Below are 19628 nucleotides of genomic sequence, written 5' to 3'. Positions count from 1 at the left end.
AAAATAGGAGAGTCCGAAACATATTACACCTACCAGCCTGGATTTCAGAAAAACACTGTCAACACAAAGTACGTGGGTACATTTTAGCAGGTTTTGCTGGCATATAAAAGTACATGTATTGACATATCTTTGCAAATATGTGGAGGTGGCACGATTATGCTGCATACCTTAGCAACATCAACAAATTCTTCCATTATCTTCCATTTTACATTTGGCTCAAGAAGTGCATCTTGTGATCTCTTTACACAATTGCTCCCTTGTTTCTCTCTTTCTTTGTAAATATTAACTAAATAGGAACTGGGATCTATCCTTAGATTAACATCCATTACCTACTTGGAATACCAGTTAGATGAAATGCACTCAAAGTTAAATAGCCCCCTTGAGTCAAGTTAAGCTACCCTAAATACATTCCAGCTACAACCTCACCTTGATGAACCCAGTTCTTGTCCTCAAAAGAAGTTCACTATCCAACAAGTTTCTCAAACCTTTTTCTTCTTTCAACTGCTCCCGTTAGCGGTCGTCACAGCAGATCAACTGTTTCCATTTCTTCCTGTCCTCTGCATCTTGCTCTGTCACACCAACCACCTGCATGTCCTCTCTCACCACATCCATAAACCTTAACTTAGGCCTTCCTCTTTTCCTGTTACCTGGCAGCTTCATCCTTAGCATCCTTTTCCCAATATACCGCTCATCCCTCCTCAGCACATGTCCAAACAAATGTAATCTTGCCTCTGTGGCGCTGTCTCCAAACCTTCCAACCTGGGCTGACCCTCTAATATACTTATTCCTAATCTTGTCCATCCTCGTCACACCCAGTGCAAATATTAACATCTTCACCTCTGCCACGTCAAGCTCTGACTCCTGCCTTTTTGTCAGTGCTACTGTATCCAACCCATATAACATAGCTGGTCTCACTACCCTCTTGTAGACCCTTCCCTTTCACTCTTACTGGTACTCGTCTGTCACAAATCACTCCTGACACTCTTCTCCACCCACTCCATCCTGCGTGTACTCTCTTTTTCACCTCTCTTCCACACTCACCATTACTCTGAACTATTGATCCCAAGCACTTAAACTCATCCACCTTCGCCACCTCTACTCCCTGCATCCTCACCATTCATCTATCCTCATTCACATACATATTCTGTCTTAGTCCTGCTGACCTTCATTCCTCTTCTCTCTAGAGCATATCTCCACCTCTCCAGGGTCTCCTCCACCTGTTCCCTACTCTCACTACAGATCACAATGTCATCTGCAAACATCATAGTCCACGGGGACCCCTTTCTGATCTAGTCTGTCAACCTGTCCATCACCATTGCAAATAAGAAAGGGCTCAGAGCTGATCCTTGATGTAATCCCACCTCCACATTAAACGCATCTGTCACTCCCACTGCAGACCTCACCACTCACACTACCCTCGTACATATCTTGTACCACTCTTTTACATACTTCTCTGACACTCCCGACTTCCTCATACAATACCACAACTCCTCTCTAGGCACCCTGTCATATGCTTTCTCTAAATCCACAAAGACACAATGCAACTCCTTCTGACCTTCTCTGTACTTCTCCATCAACACACTCAGAGCAAACACTGCATCTGTAGAGCTCTTTCCTAGCATGAAACCATACAGCTGATCACTAATCATCACCGCTCTTCTTAACCTAGCTTCCACTACTCTAGCTTCCACTACTCTTTCCCATAACTTCATGCTGTGACTGATCAATTTAATCCCTCTGTAGTTACTACAGCTCTGCACATCACCCTTATTCTTAAAAGTCGGTACCAAAACACTTTTTCTCCATTCCTCAGGCATCCTCTCACTTTCCAAGATTTCATTAAACAATCCAGTTAAAAACTCCACTGCCATTTCTCCTAAACACCTCCACGCTTCCACAGGTATCAGGTGTCATCTGGACCAACAGCCTTTCCGGTCTTCATCCTCTTCATAGCTATCCTTACTTCCTCCTTGCTAATCTACTGCACTTCATGATTCACTATCTGCACATAATCCAACCTTCACCCCCTCTCATTCTCTTCATCAGCCCCTCAAAGTACTCTTTCCATCTGCTCAACACACTCTCCTCGCTTGTGAGTACGTTTCCCTCATTATCCTTTATCACCCTTACCTGCTGCACATCTTTACTAGCTCGGTCCCTCTGTCTAGCCAATCAGTACAGGTCGTTTTCTCCCTCCTTAGTGTCCAACCTTTTATACAACTCTTCATACGCCTTATCCTTAGCCACCTCTCTCTTTGCCATGCACCTCATCTCCTTATACTCTTGTCTACTTTCTTCATCCCGCTGACAATCCCACTTATTCTTCACCAACCTCTTTCTCTGTATACTCTCCTAAACAGTTAAATCCCTTACCATCTTTTTCCTCTAAGAGAAGAAAACTGAAAAATGAGTCAAGTCATCAATGAGTTAAAATACCCACTGAACATATTTAATGAATGGATAAGAAATCAGGTACTTCTTGAAAGAAGAGGCCAGTCCACCATGTGTGAAAAACATCCCTCTTGCCAACCATGAAACAGCTACATTTAGAGTCACAGTACAAGTGCGCAAGGAACAAAACCCCCCTCAGTTGAGCAGCTTTTATGATAGTCTCCATTATCTGGCACTCCTAAGCCCATAATGAGATGGTGCCTGGGTTAATTATATCCAAGGCACCCTTCATGAAGAAATCTTAACTGACTTCACAGACTTAAAAAATCCGGAAGAGGGATCAGCCAAAACAGTTTGTAAAGCACAAGAACTGCCTCAGCAGCTTGCAATGTTTATATTTATGAATTACTTGCATATACAATTTTAGTACCATACCAAAAATTGGACAGAGTAATTCCAAAATTAGAAAGGGAAGTAAGCCCCCACAAAAATAGTCAGCTATGTAAGCACGTCAGGGGCTGCAAAATACAAAGTCCTTACTTCAGCAACATCAATCCTTTAAACTTGAACTTTTCAGACTTCTGCAGCATATCAAATATCTAGGAATGTCAACTTCTGGGTTAGTACAGTCAACCAAAAAATCATCTGCACAAAGTCCTACCTTATGTTGAATAGCAAGAAAAAGAAGTCATGGATGACCATCTTATAAACTGCAGCAAAGTTCCAGGGTGTGAACAGGAATGAGAATAAGAAAGTGACCTAATATCTCAAAGGACAGCACTGCACCTCCCCGTCCCAACCTGTGAAGACTTCCTCCTACAGAATTCTGACACCAGTTCTGAGTCAGGCCAGCAAGGCAAAGACAGTAAAAGACCATGAACGAGTCAAAACCAGCAGACCCCATCAAAAGACTTTTCAGCATTAAGGCCTACTACCAGCAAGGGGAATGACTTCATGCCCAATGCATTAACAAAAGTCTGGATATGCTAGTAACAAACCAGACATCTGCTTTCCTTAACACATCCACATTGACTGTCAATTAAGGATGAAAGAACAAAATTAGCCAAAAAAGGTTTGTCACAGTTCTGATAAGTGGTGATAAGATTATGTACTCTGACAAAAGCCTTGTCTGCAACTACATAAGACAACAATAAAATGTTATTAAAGGTCCAGGGACTCATTTGTTTAGCTGTCCAAACAACTTCTTTGACCTCCTCTGGTTTAAATACAGCAATTAACACCTAGGCCTCTAATGTCAGCAACCTCGACCCTCACAAAAAGTGAAACAAAATCCCCCATAAGAGATCTCTTCTGAGTATAATGTCATGTAATATAAAATATCTCTCCAATATTTGTGAAGGGGGTCTCCACCAACTTCCCTGTAATGTCACCTCTAACATTTGAGATTTATATGAACAGTTCGCTGCAACCTAAAGGCCAGAAACTTCTACAAAGCCAGAGAAGTCTCAAAAACATTTTATTATAATAATCTTAAATCAAAATTAACTTTTCTATCTATAATCTCCACCATCAGCAACATAATACTCGCTACAGGTTCCATTATCTCCAGCATATCAGGTTCCATCTGAGGGTGCAGCTCTAACAACCAGGCCTGCCACACTTCCACAGAAGTGTGTCACAGGCCTTCTTCCTAATGCCAATTCAAATAACATTTATCTTTAAAATACCTGTGAAGTTATCCAAATGTTTGCCATGGCGAACATGACTTCATTAGTGTCTTCAGCACTGGGGTCACAGGCAATGAGGGACAGGAGTAAATTAGTGTGGCCCCTTTACCACTCTTCCTGCAAAGCCGGCAAATATTAATTCCTAATTCTTCATGTCTTTACTAAACAGTAAAGACTGCTTAAGGTTTTAGCCATTGCAGCTGTGCACATCTACCCTGGTTGTCATAATTTTCATATTTTTTTGTATACCTCCCCATCTGCCAACTCTCATGACTCCCCTGTGGGATGCCCATTCATTCGCCAATGGTGAGAAATCCCCAAATCCACTGGGTGAGAGTTATCTGAGGGAGAGTGTCATCAGGGTATCACAGCCTCATTAGCATCCCATCAATGAAGGAGATTTAACTACTGATGACCTAACCTCTCCCCCTTGAGGTGACATAAGCACTTGCATCACCTCAAAGAGTGCCCAGCCAACAAGGGCAACCATTACCAGCTTGGGTCTTCATGCCCACAGCCTGCCTGCATCTGCTTCCCACATCCTGATAACCCCACCCTGCAGTGGAGGACATTAAGGAGAGCAGTGGCACAAACTGGCCAAGACCACACCCCCCACACACAGAATGGACACTCCCACCCAACCTGCATGTGCAGTTACATGCACACGCTGGTAATCAAATTAAGTAATCTGAGCCATACTGTGGATGCTATTCCTATATGCCATTGCCACAGGAGTGTGCAACACTAAAACAGACTAAGATGACACCCTATCCCAATGGGTGCATCATACACACCTGACAACCAGTTCCTTAAGCTTACTGTGGCACTCCCATTACACAAATTTGATTTCTTTGTAGATGCTTTTTTTGCCTCCTTCAATACCTGCTGCATACCCTCAGAAAAAGTGCCTAAAAGGTACTAAAATTATACCATCCAGGATGGTATGAAACAGCCCCCTGTCTTGTGCGATTAAATCCAGTCTGTGGGAAAGCATGTGGTGACTTCCCTTAGCCAGAATGAAAAGTAGTACTACTACTGCCTATACCAAAAGGGAGTCACCACAACAATTTTGGAGTCCCTCTGGATCTTTAAAGAACCCTGGACATCAGTGGAAAACCATACAGGAACCTTCCCATCAATGGGAATGAGAAGGTATCTGGTTTCCCTCTTTTCTTGTCTGAAGTAGTAGGCAAAGAAAAGGCTGAAAAGAGTTCATTAGCAAATCCCAGCAAATGTTCACTGCATACAGAAACAAACAGAAGTGAAGGATTTCTCATTTGTACATTCCTGAGGAACTCCATAGAAAACAACTGCCCCTTAGCCGGCATACTCATCCCAGCCCCAAGCTCTCTATCCTGGCGTAGTGGGGAACCTTTATCTACCCGATCCCCTAAGTAATGACAACAGTCTCTCTCCCTTGCCCAACAATGGCATCCCTATAGCTGTAGAGGTTGTCTTTTTACCCTGTTCCACAGTGGTTGTATATGCACACCAGAAGAACGGGGGGGGGAGAGATGTGAGGTCCAAAGAACCAAGAATTGCTACAGAAGAGTCCCCCACCAAAGGCTGGGGCACAGCAGAGTTCGCCTGACACCCAAAGACTCTGACAGCTTTCTTCATGTGGACAGGAGCAGGAGAAACTGCAGAAACCCATAACTTTTAGTTATGTACTTACCATAACTTCAGATGTATGGGATCCATCTCGCCTACATTCTCTACAGATGGGTTCGGAGCCGATCCTCTGCTCCGACTCGGCCGCTATACAATAGAACGCAGTCTCTTATTGGCCGAGTTACCTCGTATCCCAGGATGCACCACTACTGCTTCCCCAGATCTTGTTTGTCCGCACACATGCACACACACATAGACTGTTGTTATAACATTGCCAGGTGTTTCAAGAGAGGAAGAAGTTGAATTCGGATCGTCCGGTCTCTTCTGGTCTACGAGGCAGGGGGAAGGAGGGTGGGTTATTAGGAATGTAGGCGAGATGGATCCCATACATCTAAAGTTATAGTAAGTACATAACTAAAAGATGTAATGTGATCCTATCTCGCCTACATTCTCTACAGATGGGACAGCGTCCCTAGCACCTAATTCCTGGGTGGCTCACTGGAAAACGCTCCTGAGAACCGTGGAACCGAAGGAAGCTCGACCCCTAGATGCCACATCCAATTTGTAGTGAGAAATAAAGGTGTGTAGAAGACCACGTAGCAGCCGCACAAATGTCACTAATAGAGAGCTTGGAATGAAAGGCTGCCGAAGTGGCCATAGCCCTTGTAGAATGAGCTTTCACTGGAACTATAAGCTCCTTATTTGAAATGAGATAAATATGACTGATACAGTCTCTGATCCACTTGGCAATAGTGACTTTTGTGACGGCTTTGCCTAATTTACTATCCGAAAAGGACACAAACAGTTGATCTGATTTTCGTGCTTGGTGTGTCCTATCCAAATAGAAACGTAATTGTCTGTGCACGTCTAAGCTGTGAAAGGTATATTCAGCTCTGTTTGAATACTTAGGGAAAAAAACGGTAATTCCAGTGATTGTTGCAAACAAAAGTTAGAACAAACCTTTGGTATAAAGGATGGGTTTGGTCTAAGAGATACTCTATCCTTGTGAAATACCAGGTATGGTGGTTTGACACAAAGGGCTTGAAGTTCTGAAACTCGCCTGGCTGATGTAATAGCAACTAGAAGAGCAGTCTTCCAAGAAAGAAATTTTAAGTCACAGGTTGCTGCCGGCTCAAAGGGAGATGAGGTTAATGCACCTAACACCACGTTAAGGTCCCACGGTGGTGCAGGATGAGATATAGGGGGCCGTAGAAGCCAAGCTCCTTTAATAAAAGCTTTGCACAACTTGTTGCTCATTAAAGGTGGTTCTACGCTCTCGTGAAAATTGGAAATAGCAGCCAATTGAACTTTGATGGTAGACACCGAACAACCTTGGTTGAACAGGGAAGCTAAAAACTTCAGAACCTCTGACACCGAGGCTGTCATAGGGTCTAATCCTCGAGTTGGGCCCAAATAGCAAACCTCTTCCATTTATTGCTATACATCTTTTTAGTAGAAGTCTTGTGGGCCGAGGACAAAATATGCATGACTTCAGGGTCGAAAGAATGGCTCCTAACTATGGTCGGAAGAGGAGTAGCCAAGCTGCTAACTTCAATGAATGGAGGGACTGATGGAGCTGTCCTGACTGATGCGTCAAGAGGTCCAGAACTTGGTCCAGGAACCAGGGACCCTCCAATGCATATTTGTGAAGAAAGGGGAACCAGACCTGACGAGGCCAGTATGGGGCGATTAGAATCATTTTGCTTTCCAAGCGAATCGCCTTCTGAATCACCTTGGGGAGAAGGGGAACCAGTGGAAAAGCGTATAGCAGACCGGGGGGCCAAACTTGGACTACAGCATCCTTGGGGATCTCCCCCGGAACTGGGGTGAGAGAGAAGAACTGCTGGCATTTCACGTTGAGGGGAGTTGCGAAGAGATTGCAACAAGGAGCTCCCCATCTCGTGAAAATCTGTGCTACCACTCTGTCGTTCAAGGACCACTCGTGAGGGGAGAGAATAGTTCTGCTCAGTCTGTCTGCTATCACGTTGGATTTCCCCGGAATGTGTGTTGCCACTAGGAAACGTTTGGTAGCAATCGCCCAATCCCATACCTTCATGACCTCTCTGCAAAGGGGGTAAGACCTGGTCCCTCCTTGCTTGTTTAAGTACCAGACTACAGACATGTTGTCGGACTGAATCGCAATCGTACCCTGGGGGAGGTGATCGTGCAGTGCTTGTAACGTTAAAAGCACCTCCCTCATTTCCAGGATATTGATGTGGAGAAGACTCTCGTCGGTGTGCCATGTGCCTTGGACTGACCTGTCCAGATAATGTCCCCCCCACCCTGTCTGGGAGGCGTCCGTAGTCAACGTGGCCGAGGGGAATGGGGGAACGAAGGGTCGCCCTAGATTCAGGTTGGAGGAAAGAAGCCACCAACGAAGATCCTGTTTGCACGTCTCTGTGATCAATATGTGGTGACTGAGGGGAAGGTCTTGATAAGACCACTGGACTGATAGGAGCCACTGGAGTATCCTCATATGCAACCTTGCCAAGGGGACCAGAAAAATGGTGGCTGACATGGAACCCAACAGCTGCAGGACCATTCTCGCTGGAGCACGACGTCTGAGGAGTAATGCCCGAACCTGAGACTGCAGCGTTGCTATCCTTTCCGCAGGAAGATAGACTCGCATCTGCCTTGAGTCTATTTCTGCACCAATAAACAGAATACGCTGAGATGGCAGCAATACAGATTTTGTCCAATTGAAGGTGATTCCTAAGGAGTTGCCTAGAGAGATAGTGGCTGCTAGAGTTTTCAAGAGTAAATGCCTGGAGGTGGCAGTTAGGAGCCAGTCATCTAGGTATGGAAACACCTGGAATCCTAGACTTCTCAGGTGAGCAGTCACCACCGCCAAACATTTGAACACCCTGGGGGCTGTGGGGAGACCAAAGGGCAGTGCACGGAACTGGAAATGACTGTCTCCTAGGCTGAAGCGCAAGTGTCTCCTCAACGCCTGATCTATCAGAATGTGATAATAGGCGTCTTTGAGATCTATGGAGCACATCCAAACACCTTTCTCCAAAAGCGGGAGAATGGATTGCAAGGTGACCATCCGGAATTTGGACTTTTTCACTAATCGGTTTAAGTTGCTGAGATCCAAAATGGGCCTCAAGTCCCCATTCTTTTTTGGTACCAAAAAGAATCTTGAGTAAGTCACTGATCCGGCCTGATCTGCGGGGACAAGTTGGATGACTCCTTTTTGAAGCAGCTTCGATATTTCGCTGGCTGCATGATCCCGTTGACTGGGTGGCGGGTCCGGGATTCTTTGGGATGGTGGTGGTGGGGGGGGGGGTTTGAGAGAAGGGAATGGTGTAACCTCCGGCGATGATTCGGAGCACCCATTGGTCCTGAGTGATATTTTCCAAGGCCTTTAGGTGTCTCCAAAAATGACCCCCGACTGGCTCCGGAGCTGCACAGTCGGGTACTCCTTCAGGGATGCTGGAAGGAGGAGGAGCCATGAAAGGACTCGCGGTCTCCAGTGTTGCGGGGGCCTCCGCCACCTCTGGGACGGCGTCTCCTTGAAAAATTTCCCCCTCCTCTGCCTCTAGAAGGGGAATCGCTCTGCTGCGATGAGTAAGGCTTTTGAGACTTACGGGACCACATTTTCCCTCCTCTTCGAGTCTTGGGATAAGGTCTGAAGGGAGTGGAAAACCGGGCCCCTACGGTAGTTAAAGTCTTACCCTCCTGTTCGCAGCGAGTCAAAGTGTCCTTTACCTTGGGTCCAAACAGTGAGGACCCATCAAAGGGGGCATCAGCAAAGGAAGACTTAAAGGCCTCCGCAAAGTGACACAGGCGTAGCCAGGCTTGTCTCCGTAGAGCAACAGCTGTTCCTGCCGCTCTGCTCGCTCCTTCGGCTGCATAAGAAATGAGCCTCATGGACGAGTTGGATAACGAGGACAGGGTAGCCAACCGGGAGTTAACCGCCTGGGCCAACTGCTCAGGTAAGTTACCGGAGAGGGTATCCGAAAGCTCCTTGACCAGATCCCTCTGCAGTCTCGTGAAATGCGTCAAGTAGTTCAGAGACCTTAATGTAAAGGTCGCTGAAGAAAGGGTACGCTTCCGTGCGATCCATGCTCCTAGACTCCTTATTAGGAGGATGGACGGACGTTGAAGCCTCTGCCACATCTTGCTGGGTGGCAGATGCCACCACCAAGGCATCTACAGCCACACCTTTCGAAAGAAAGTCCTTATCAGGGGGAGCCGAAAGGAATTTATTGGGGCGAGCTGGCACCGGTTCAACAGAATCCGGGTGTTCCCACGCCCTTCGAGAGATCAAATACAGAAGCTCATCGAAGGGCGGAGACACCCAGGAGGCGGAGGGCTGAGCCCCGAAGGCCTTGAGGAAAACCGACTCCTCAGCAGAAGGGGGCTTGGACTGCCAGTCGCCTCGTTGCTTAAGTATCTCCAAGATGTCCGCAAAGGATACATCATCCGAGGACGACTTGGGGGACCCTTCCGCATCATCGTGGTCGGTATCCGAGGTGAGAGACTCATCAGGGGAGTCGACGTGCTTCTTCTTACACTGTTTCTTCCTCGGAGGTTCCTCCGAAAGCGTTTCGGAGGGACCTCCAGGAAGAAGGGAACCCCCAATGGGGGTAACCTCAGGCCCAAGGGCTCCGCTGTTGTGAGGCAGGGGGATTGCAAAGGAGCCAGTCTCCGTGCCAAGGGAAGGTGGTGGTGAGATGGTAGAAGTGGCCAGAGAGGATTTGGCCAAGGCACTCCTCATGGCCTTGAAGGCGGGACCCCCAGAGTCCTGGAATGGTTCAACCCCCAAGGCCACAACAGCAGTCGGAACTCCCGCAGCCGACGCACCGAGAAGGAGGCTCGGAACCAAAAGGATCGGTCCCGAAGCGCCCCCCCCTGGGCCGACAGAGGAGGTCCGCGTACCGAACCCCGACCCGAAGGGCAGGGTTGGAGTTAGGGTCGGAACCGACCCGACAACCTCCACCGGCCCCACCAACACTGACTCCAACGGCGCCAAAGCTGTTGGAGGAGGAACCGAGAAAGCAGGATGGGAAATCGGCTCTGGAGCCGACTGGGCTGGAGCCGAGATCAATTTTGCAAAGACCGGAGACTGAAAAAGCCTTTGAAGCACCCTGTCTAAATCCGAATCAGACATCCTCGACGACCGAGAAGAGACCGACCGGGTCCGAGTCGACTTCTCCGCCGGCTCCGAAAGGGTTCGAGAAGTATCGGCACCGAGCGAGATTCCACTACCACTGCAATTTCCCTCGGAGCCGATGTGGACTTCGGCACAGAAGGGGAAGAGTCTGAGCGGGCAACCTTCATCGGCTCCGAAGGCAGTGGAGCCGATGGAGATGACTCGCCTCTCGATGCCCGAGCTCTCGACTCGGAAGCCAGAGGAGTCGAGGCTGGAGACATCGAGGCAGACCGTTCCGCCCTCGGCTCCGAAGTCCGTGGAGCCGACGGAGAAGCCTGCCGTGACTTTTTAGCTGCCGGATCAGACGGGCTGGTCGGAGCCAAAGACTTTTTCTTCCTCGAAGGGGAAGAAGAAGAAGATAGGGCTTCCTCAAAGGAAGGAGTAATAAGCCCTTTCAAAATTAACTTATTTTTCCTCTCTTGGAGGACGTGAGAGGAAAAAGCGTGGCAAACGCTACAGGATTCCTGGAGGTGCTTCGGGCCCAGACAGTAGACACACAATGAATGGTCGTCCGTAATGGACATTTTATAATTACATTTGGAACATTTTTTAAAACCTGATGGTCTATGTTCCTTCGACATGGTTATCTAACTTCAAACACACTAAACTTCAAAAATTACACAAAAGACAGCCTAGACTCTAACTAAAACGCCTAGGATAGGGCAAGGCCCCTCTAACTTAAACGGGATCACTTACCACAAAAAATACAATTTTACCACAAAAAACTTTAAATATACAGTCACACAACAACAAGTAGCTGTTAAAACAGCTTTTGGGTAAGTTTTAGCACAAAACTAGACAGAAAATAATCTCACTAAGAGGCACTTAGCTCAGCCAAGTCCGAGACCACGTCTATGCTTCAGAAGCGGCAAACGAGATCTGGGGAAGCAGTAGTGGTGCATCCTGGGATACGAGGTAACTCAGCCAATAAGAGACTGCGTTCTATTGTATAGCGGCTGAGTCAGAGCCGAGGATCGGCTCCGAACCCATCTGTAGAGAATGTAGGCGAGATAGGATCACATTACATCTGCTGTTACTCCAGAAATAATACTTCAAAGAAAGATGGATAGAGGAGCCTGAATGAGTCCATAACAGGTAAGGACGAGAACACATGGTACAGAGGTAAGTAAACCACTGTCAGTTCCCCACAAGCACAATATCCTGCTTTAAGCAAACAAACCTACAAAACCTACAGGAAACTGAGAAAATTTAATACAAAATGTCCACATAAGCATTTCTATACAAACCACCTTAGAAATGCAATAACAGTTCTCAAAACATATTTTACTTTCCTAGTAAACATGAGCTTTTAGTAGAAAAACATATGTTTTAAATTTCCCCAGTCCTGAAAGATTGTTAGCAGACAAAGAGCTTCATGGGGCCTGTCAAATTTGCACATTTTGGCAGCAAGAAAACACTATTTTGGAGTTCTTAGCTGTCCTTTTAAAAAGAACCCCCCCCAGGTCCAGACAGAGTGCATGGCAGGTTCCCCTTTAACTTCGACAGGTGTTAAGTTAGTGACAGTAGGACCTAAACAGCTTTAGCTACTGCAGCAATGATCTAATGCTGAACATACTATGATCTGATGCTGTGTCTGATTTCGTATCTGCTATTGGCTTCCTTCAGTTACAAAACAGACAAACCATACCAAAGAAACTTGCCTATTAATCTTTTATTTTAATCATGAAGTTTAAAACATACTTACTGATATCCAATAGGAAACAACTTGTCCTCACAGTCAGACAGATCATTCAGAATTCCCAAGCAGTCAATTGTCATGGAACCTAAAAATAAAGAAAGGCAGTAATACATAATGCAAAACTTCTCAGTTCTTAAACAATACAGCAGTGCTCAAGTCTGTGGCTGCATTTTACATCAATTACCAACAAGCTAATAAAGGAAGTGTAATACTAAACAGAAAAATGATTACTGTATGGAGAGAAACCAGAGAAATATCACTGATCAGAATTTGGCTTTATGTTTTAGCAAATCTCATACCTGAGGAAGTCTATGCACACATTGATGCATGTTGGCAATGTTATGTTGCCAGATAAAGAAGTATGAAAGGTATGGTAATGAATGGTTTCCTCTGGTTACAGCAACATAAAAAGTAAAACTTTTAAAACAAAGTACTTCAAGGGAACAAAAAACATTAGGAAAAGGTATGAGTTTGTTCCAAATAGCATCCTATCCTGAAATAACAGATATGATTACCTATACGACAGTCTGAAGCTCAAGGGTGCACAATGTGCAGAGGTGAAGGCACCACCATCACAATATTCCAAGAAATGAACTTCAACTGAGGAAAGCTTGAGAGCTGAAATGGCAATGGGGAAAGCAATGTAGAACACTTTTATGGAACTGCTTGATTAGCTTGGAGGACCATAATTCTGCTCCCCACAATGTCATGATGTGCAGAAATAGATGACTTTATGCATCTTGATCATGGAATAAACACCACCACACAGGTACATGAGGTAACCCAAAATCGAGTGAAGGCTGACTTGGGCAATACAGAGTACTGCTACATTTAAAATGACAACTTCCATCCGGAACAAAGGCAAACAAAAGTGGACAGTTTTTGGGAAGATTCAATTAACCTGGCAGATTCCCACTGGTAAGCCTGATGAAATAAACAGATCTACTTATATTCCAGACTCTGAGGAGGAGAGCTAAAAGTCATCCCCAGTCTAGGGAAGTGGGGATCATTCCTGATTTTTGTAATATTAAGGCTCTCAGGGCCTGACGCCACACCTTTCTAAGCCACCCCAGTAGAATGTTGGGAGGAGGGGGTGACAGTGAAGAGAATAAGTTTTGTTATTCCTTCCTTGAACTCCAATACTGAAGTGTAGAGATGGTCAGAACAGCAGAAAGACATACAGGAATCTTCCATGATACAGGAAAGGGTGTCCAATGCAATCTTTCCAATATTCTGCCATACAAAGCAGAAAAGGGGAAAAGGAGCCACCTTCTCCAGAGTGACACAAATTCTAAAATACAGAGCACCCCATTCTGGGAAGATGTTGACAATGTGTAGACTCTGAATCCAGAGTACCAGAAAAGGACTGCATTCCAGATAGAAGAATCAAACATCTCAAATCAATTTCCAGTAATGCTAAATACCTGAAAGAAGACTACTTTACAGTACACAAAAAACTGGAAGCGGGATGAACAGAAAAGCGAAGGGGCAAACTACATAGAAATAAATAAAATCTGTGGGAAAGTACAGCTGTGTAAATAAACTTAAATTAGATAAACACAAAAGCCAGAAGAAGTAGCTGGACTGAACCCACTCAAAGTAATGCATGCCGCAAATCACCACACAGTTGTAGAATGCAGAATCCACTTTATTAACTTCAGACAAAAAAAAAAAAAAAAAAAAAAAAAAAAATCCAAGGATGAGCGCTTTCGTCCAGAAAGATCTAGACTTCATCAGACAATTTACCCCACGTAGTTACTTCCTTCTTACCACATAGTTACTTCCTTCTTATGATGACTGCGGCAGTGGTGCTGCGGTAGCACTGTCGTCTCACAGTAAGACGTTGCCCTGTTCGATTCTCAGCTAGAGCGTCTTCTGTGTGGAGACATGCGTGAATGGGCGTACCTTCGATGAAGGTTGTGCATCAGAGCTGGCAACTTGGCACGTAAAAATCTACTGCCAATCATTAGAGGACCAGAGTTCCGCTGTGGCGACCCCTAACCGGGAAAAGCCGAAAGACACAACAACAAGTTACTTCCATCTTATACAGTTCCAACAGGAAGTTCCACCCAGTTATAAACTATAATCAATTATGTCATTAAAAGCACAATATTTACAGTCACTGAATTTAAAAAGCAGACAAAATATACAAACTGAAAAAGTTCATGGAACACACCACCCTAAAAACACACTATATATAAGCACTGCTTCATAAAATGACAATGTACAATAAATATTTAAATATCTTGAATGTGTTAAAACAATAAATATGTGAAATTAAATACTAAAAACTAGATATAGTAGAAAATGTTGAGAAATAAATACACATAATAAATATTGAACATGTGAATTATTTAAAATGTTAAAATGCACAATGGAGAAATATGAAATATATATATATATATATATATATATATATATATATATATATATTTTTTTTTTTTTTTAATCTTTCCAGTGCCTTTAGTTTTAAATTTGGGCTAATGGAAATATGTTCATTCAGGCCTGGCCAGTTCCCAGCATTCAAACGTAATTGCCAGTATAATTCTCTTTTCTCAAGTAATAGTGACCATGCACCACAGATATTGTCTATAATAAAAAATTGGAACTTATGGTCATTATACTCCAAAACATGTTTGCTAAAAGAATTTGTTTCTTTAGGACCACAACCTATTATGGTATATAGGAAAGGAAAGAATATGAAAAACAGATTTGAGAGCAGTAGCTCTTACCCAAACCACAGGTCAGGTTCTATGAACAAATGTGGCAGATGTAACTATTGCAGTTACATTAAAGAAGGCAATATTTTTGAAATCAATAATATCGAAATTAGAATCAATCAGAAATACAACTGTAACCCGAAGAAAGTGATTTACTGTGCCATGTGTACCACCTGTTCTTGCTTTTACATATGCAAGACTGATAGAAAGTTAAAAAAATCCCATATACGAACACCTATATGACATAAGGAATAAAAAAGAAACTAATTCTCTTAGCAAACATGTTTTGGAGTACAATGGCCATAAGTTCCAAATTTTTATTACAGACAATATCAGTACCAACATGAGGGGTGGTGCATGGTCACTATTACTTGAGAAAAGAGAATTATACTGGCAATTACGTTTGAATGCTGGGAACTGGCCAGGCCTGAATGAGCATATTTCCATTAGCCCAATTTTAAAACTAAAGGTACTGGAAAGATGTATATAAATATTATATATATATATATATATATATATATATATATATATATATAAATATTAATTATATATATATATATATATATATATATATACACATATGTGTGTGTGTGTGTGTGTGTGTGCGTGTCCCCATTATGCATTTTAACATTTTAAATAATTCACATGTTCAGTATTTATTACAAGTGTATTTATTTCTCAACATTTTCTACTATATCTAGTTTTTAGTATTTAATTACACATATTGTTTTAACACATTCAACATATTTAAATATTTATTGTACATTGTCATTTTATGAAGCAGTGCTTATATATAGTGTGTTTTTAGGGTGGTGTGTTCCATGAACTTTTTCAGTTTGTATATCTTGTCTGCTTTTTAAATTCAGTGACTGTAAATATTGTGTTTTTAATGACATAATTGATTAGTTTATAACTTGTGGAACTTCCTGTTTGAACTGTATAAGAAGGAAGTAACTATGTGGGGTAAATTGTCTGATGAAGTCTAGATCTTTCTGGATGAAAGCACTCATCCTTGGATTTTTTTTTTTTGTTTTTTTTTGGTCTGAAGTTAATAAAGTGGATTCTGCATTCTACAACTGTGTGGTGATTTGCAGCCTGCATTACTTTGAGTGGGTTCAATCCAGCTGCTACTTCTGGCTTTTGTGTTTATCTGCTTCAGTTTGTGCTTTGTGACTTTTTTAAACTTAAATTAACAGCAGATGTTCTAATAGATCATTGTTGTTGTAGTCTACTCCCTGTCAGCTTTTCAAAGTTTAGGGGACCCCCAACGCACTCAAAAAACCTCAGACATTTCCTGCCTCAAGGTGGGGGTGGGTGGGGTGCAACAGCTCTTGAAGGAAAAGATGCCAGAGAATGAAATAAGTGCTACTATGTGTACAAAGGTATATGTACGCACACCTTGGCAATATGGCGGGGGGAGGGGGGGGGTTGGGCTACTTCAGTAATCTATTAAAACATCTACTGTTATGGTAAATTTACATACAACTGTATTGGTTTCAACATTACATCACTGTGATAGTAGTCAAAGTCATATGGGTAGATTACTACGGCTTAAAAACTAAAAAGGGGGGGGGGGTGAAAAAACATTAAGAATCCAGAAGCCCTTGGATCTTGGAGAATTGTTCTGGACCTAGAAAAGGAATCCAGTTTACAGTGCTATGTTTAGAGGACCAAATTACTGCCACTACAATACTTTTCCTGGTTACATGGATCCTAACTGTACCTGGAAAGGGTTTATCATCATGAGAACAACAGCAGCAAATAGCATGAGACAACCACCTAGAATGAATCTGCTTTAATACTGGTTTGTCCTTTCCTATTACCTTAATAGGAAACAAACTGCTGTTCAATTTTCGAGTAGGACTGGTTTTATCTACGTAGTAACAGAGTTGCCTGTGGACACAAGTAAGAAAAACTTCTTCTCCTGTTCTTGGGAGCAGGAATAAATGCAGGAAGATTAATAGACTGACACAAGGGATACTCTGAGACTAATTTATGCATACAGGAGGAATTAGTTCTCAAACAAACCTTGTTCTTGTGGAAAATAAGGTAGGGTTGATTCACCATTACTGCTTGTAACCCAGATACTTTACTAGCTGAAAGTCAAAGCAAAACAGTTTTCCATGTTAAGAACCTCAGTTCAGCCCGATGGACTGGTTCAGATGAGAGAGAGAAAGTGTTTCAAGTAAAAAATTAAAATCCCAGAGAGGGGGCCACCTGTTTTCTGGGTAGACAGACATATAAAAGCCCTTTCAAAAACTGCTTTAAGGACAGTAAGAAGGTGTGGGGGGATCCAGGGGCAGACAAATGAATTACAGGAGAAAGGTCAGAAGACAGTAATTAAAATAAGAATCGGAAGCAGCTGGGCCTCAAGACGGTCTTAGAATGGTACCAACCCAAAAATCTATTCCACTTAAACGTCTCATTTTTTATTATTTGTTTTTTAGTCTCTTTTAATACCTGCTGCTGGTGTCTAAAAAGTATCAAAATTATTCCAATTGACATGTGCAGAGCTTTCAGGCTGGGGTGTATCAAACAACTCCCTGTCTTGTGTAAGCAAATCCAGTATATGAGGAAGCTTGTAGTAATTACCCCTGGCCAGTTTCAAAACAACAATGAACCAGCTTTGCCTGTGCCAAAAGGGTGTCACTATCTCCATCTTTGCAGACTCCTTCTGGATCTTTTAGAAGAAACCTGGACATCAGTGGAAAGGGTGGGGAAGCAAACAGGAACTCATGTCCATGGGAATCAGTTGACAAACTGAAGAGGAGGCAAATGGTAGAACTGGATTCCTGGATGCTGACTGAACCTGTCTACCCAGAACCAAACCTCCCTCCTTACAAACCCAAAAATGGAGATATGAAAAGAGTGTGTGCAAATGCTAAGTCTAGACTGGCATGAGGTACTATTGAACATCTCATGTGAAGTATGGCAAGGAAAAATCATAAGAATCACAAACTATGCACCCCAGCATCTTGAGAAATTCACTGGCAGATACCTGGTTTTGATTGGAAAAACTCAGGACAAACTTTTTTCCATTTCTACTTTGGAGGAAGAACAGAACTTCCCAGGACTGAATCTGACATGCATCTTAGGAAAACAGTTCTATGAGATGTGATAAGAAAATATGTCTAAGTTCACTTGAAAATCCGGGCTGAGCAGAAAATTCTGAACACTTTCTAAGGACTCTTGACAACTGAGAGAGAGAGTCTGCAAATATAACACAATCATCCAACTAAGAATGTCTTGAAGACTGCAATAAATGGAGTCAGACACTATGTAAATATCCTTGGAGCAGTTGATAGTCTAAAGGGTAAGACAGAGAACTGATAACCTGAGATACAGAGAGACTTTTTAAAGGAAGAAAATGTTATCTGCCTTAAAAAAAGGAAGGCTGGAAAGTTTGGGTCACCCCTTTTATAGTACCACCTTACCCTGATCATCAAACCTTTTAAGTACCTCAGCAGCAGAAAAGCCAAACATAACTTTTATCCAGGGGAGAAGTTAAAATTTGGGAATATTTTGAGAATGTAGCCAGCCAATCTTCTCAGGATTGAATCAGAAGCAGCAGCTCTGGAGACGGTATCATCACTGTCCTAAGAAAACTTTAAAACATATTTAATAACATGAGAAACATGTGCAACAGAGGCACTTAAAATGTTTGGCTCCAAAGAAGATAACTAAACTTTTACATGTTCTCCAAAAACAAAATTAAAACTGTGTTAAATATAAGCCTGGCACTGTAAAATTCTGAATGTTACATAACAGCAGACTACAACTTCTCCCCAAATTTGTCAAAAGTTTTTCCATCCTTATCAGAGGGAATGGTATTAGTATCAGCAATGTGTTAAGCAGAAGCAGTTTTGGATTGGGAAAATCACTGCACGGTCTGTTTTAGAATAAAGGGCAGGAGGTTGACTGTCAGATAACTGAAAGCTGTGTGAAAATATCCTCTAAAGCAAACAAAACAGGAGAAAGCGTTGTAGACTGAAGAGTTATCAAAATGTACCAAATCATAACTCATTTGCTGCGCTATATGAATTTTATTCTAATCTCACTGAAAAACCTCTTTCATTTTAGCTGAAGTTTCAGAAAAAAAAAGGTCCTCTGGACACAATTATGAAGCAACACCTTCCTCAGAATCAAAATCTTCAAGGTTAAGTAGAAAATCCTGCCAAGTACAGCATTCACCCACCAATTCCTGCTCTTCTAACTACATTTTAGAATCAGAGTAAGATCACCCTTTTTATTTTCTGAAGAGGAAGTGGGAACAGTAAAAGCATGAATCAACTCCCTAGTATATTTGTTCATAGAAAGAAAAACTGGAGAAGCCAGAATTTTTACTTTTCCGGGAGATTTCC

The 19628-nt window shown here is 43.1% G+C and overlaps 1 protein-coding gene across 5 annotated transcripts in view; it reads right to left on the bottom strand.

Annotated features, from left to right (window-relative positions):
* Positions 1-19628, bottom strand: part of KMT2A (lysine methyltransferase 2A) — a 3231120-nt gene that overhangs the window by 893587 nt on the left and 2317905 nt on the right. For all 5 annotated transcript variants that reach the window (XM_044080894.1, XM_044080898.1, XM_044080897.1 and 2 more), the window contains exon 24: positions 12554-12632. In XM_044080894.1, coding sequence (XP_043936829.1) covers positions 12554-12632 — 79 coding nt within the window. The remainder of the gene's footprint in view (positions 1-12553; positions 12633-19628) is intronic.

Source organism: Protopterus annectens, chromosome 8.part0 (assembly GCF_019279795.1).
Source record: "Protopterus annectens isolate FY-2018-M chromosome 8.part0, PAN1.0, whole genome shotgun sequence".
In the NCBI taxonomy this organism is placed as follows: Eukaryota; Metazoa; Chordata; order Ceratodontiformes; family Protopteridae; genus Protopterus; species Protopterus annectens.
The sequence above is the reverse complement of the archived record's forward strand: the minus strand, read 5'-3'. Positions and strand labels throughout refer to the sequence as shown.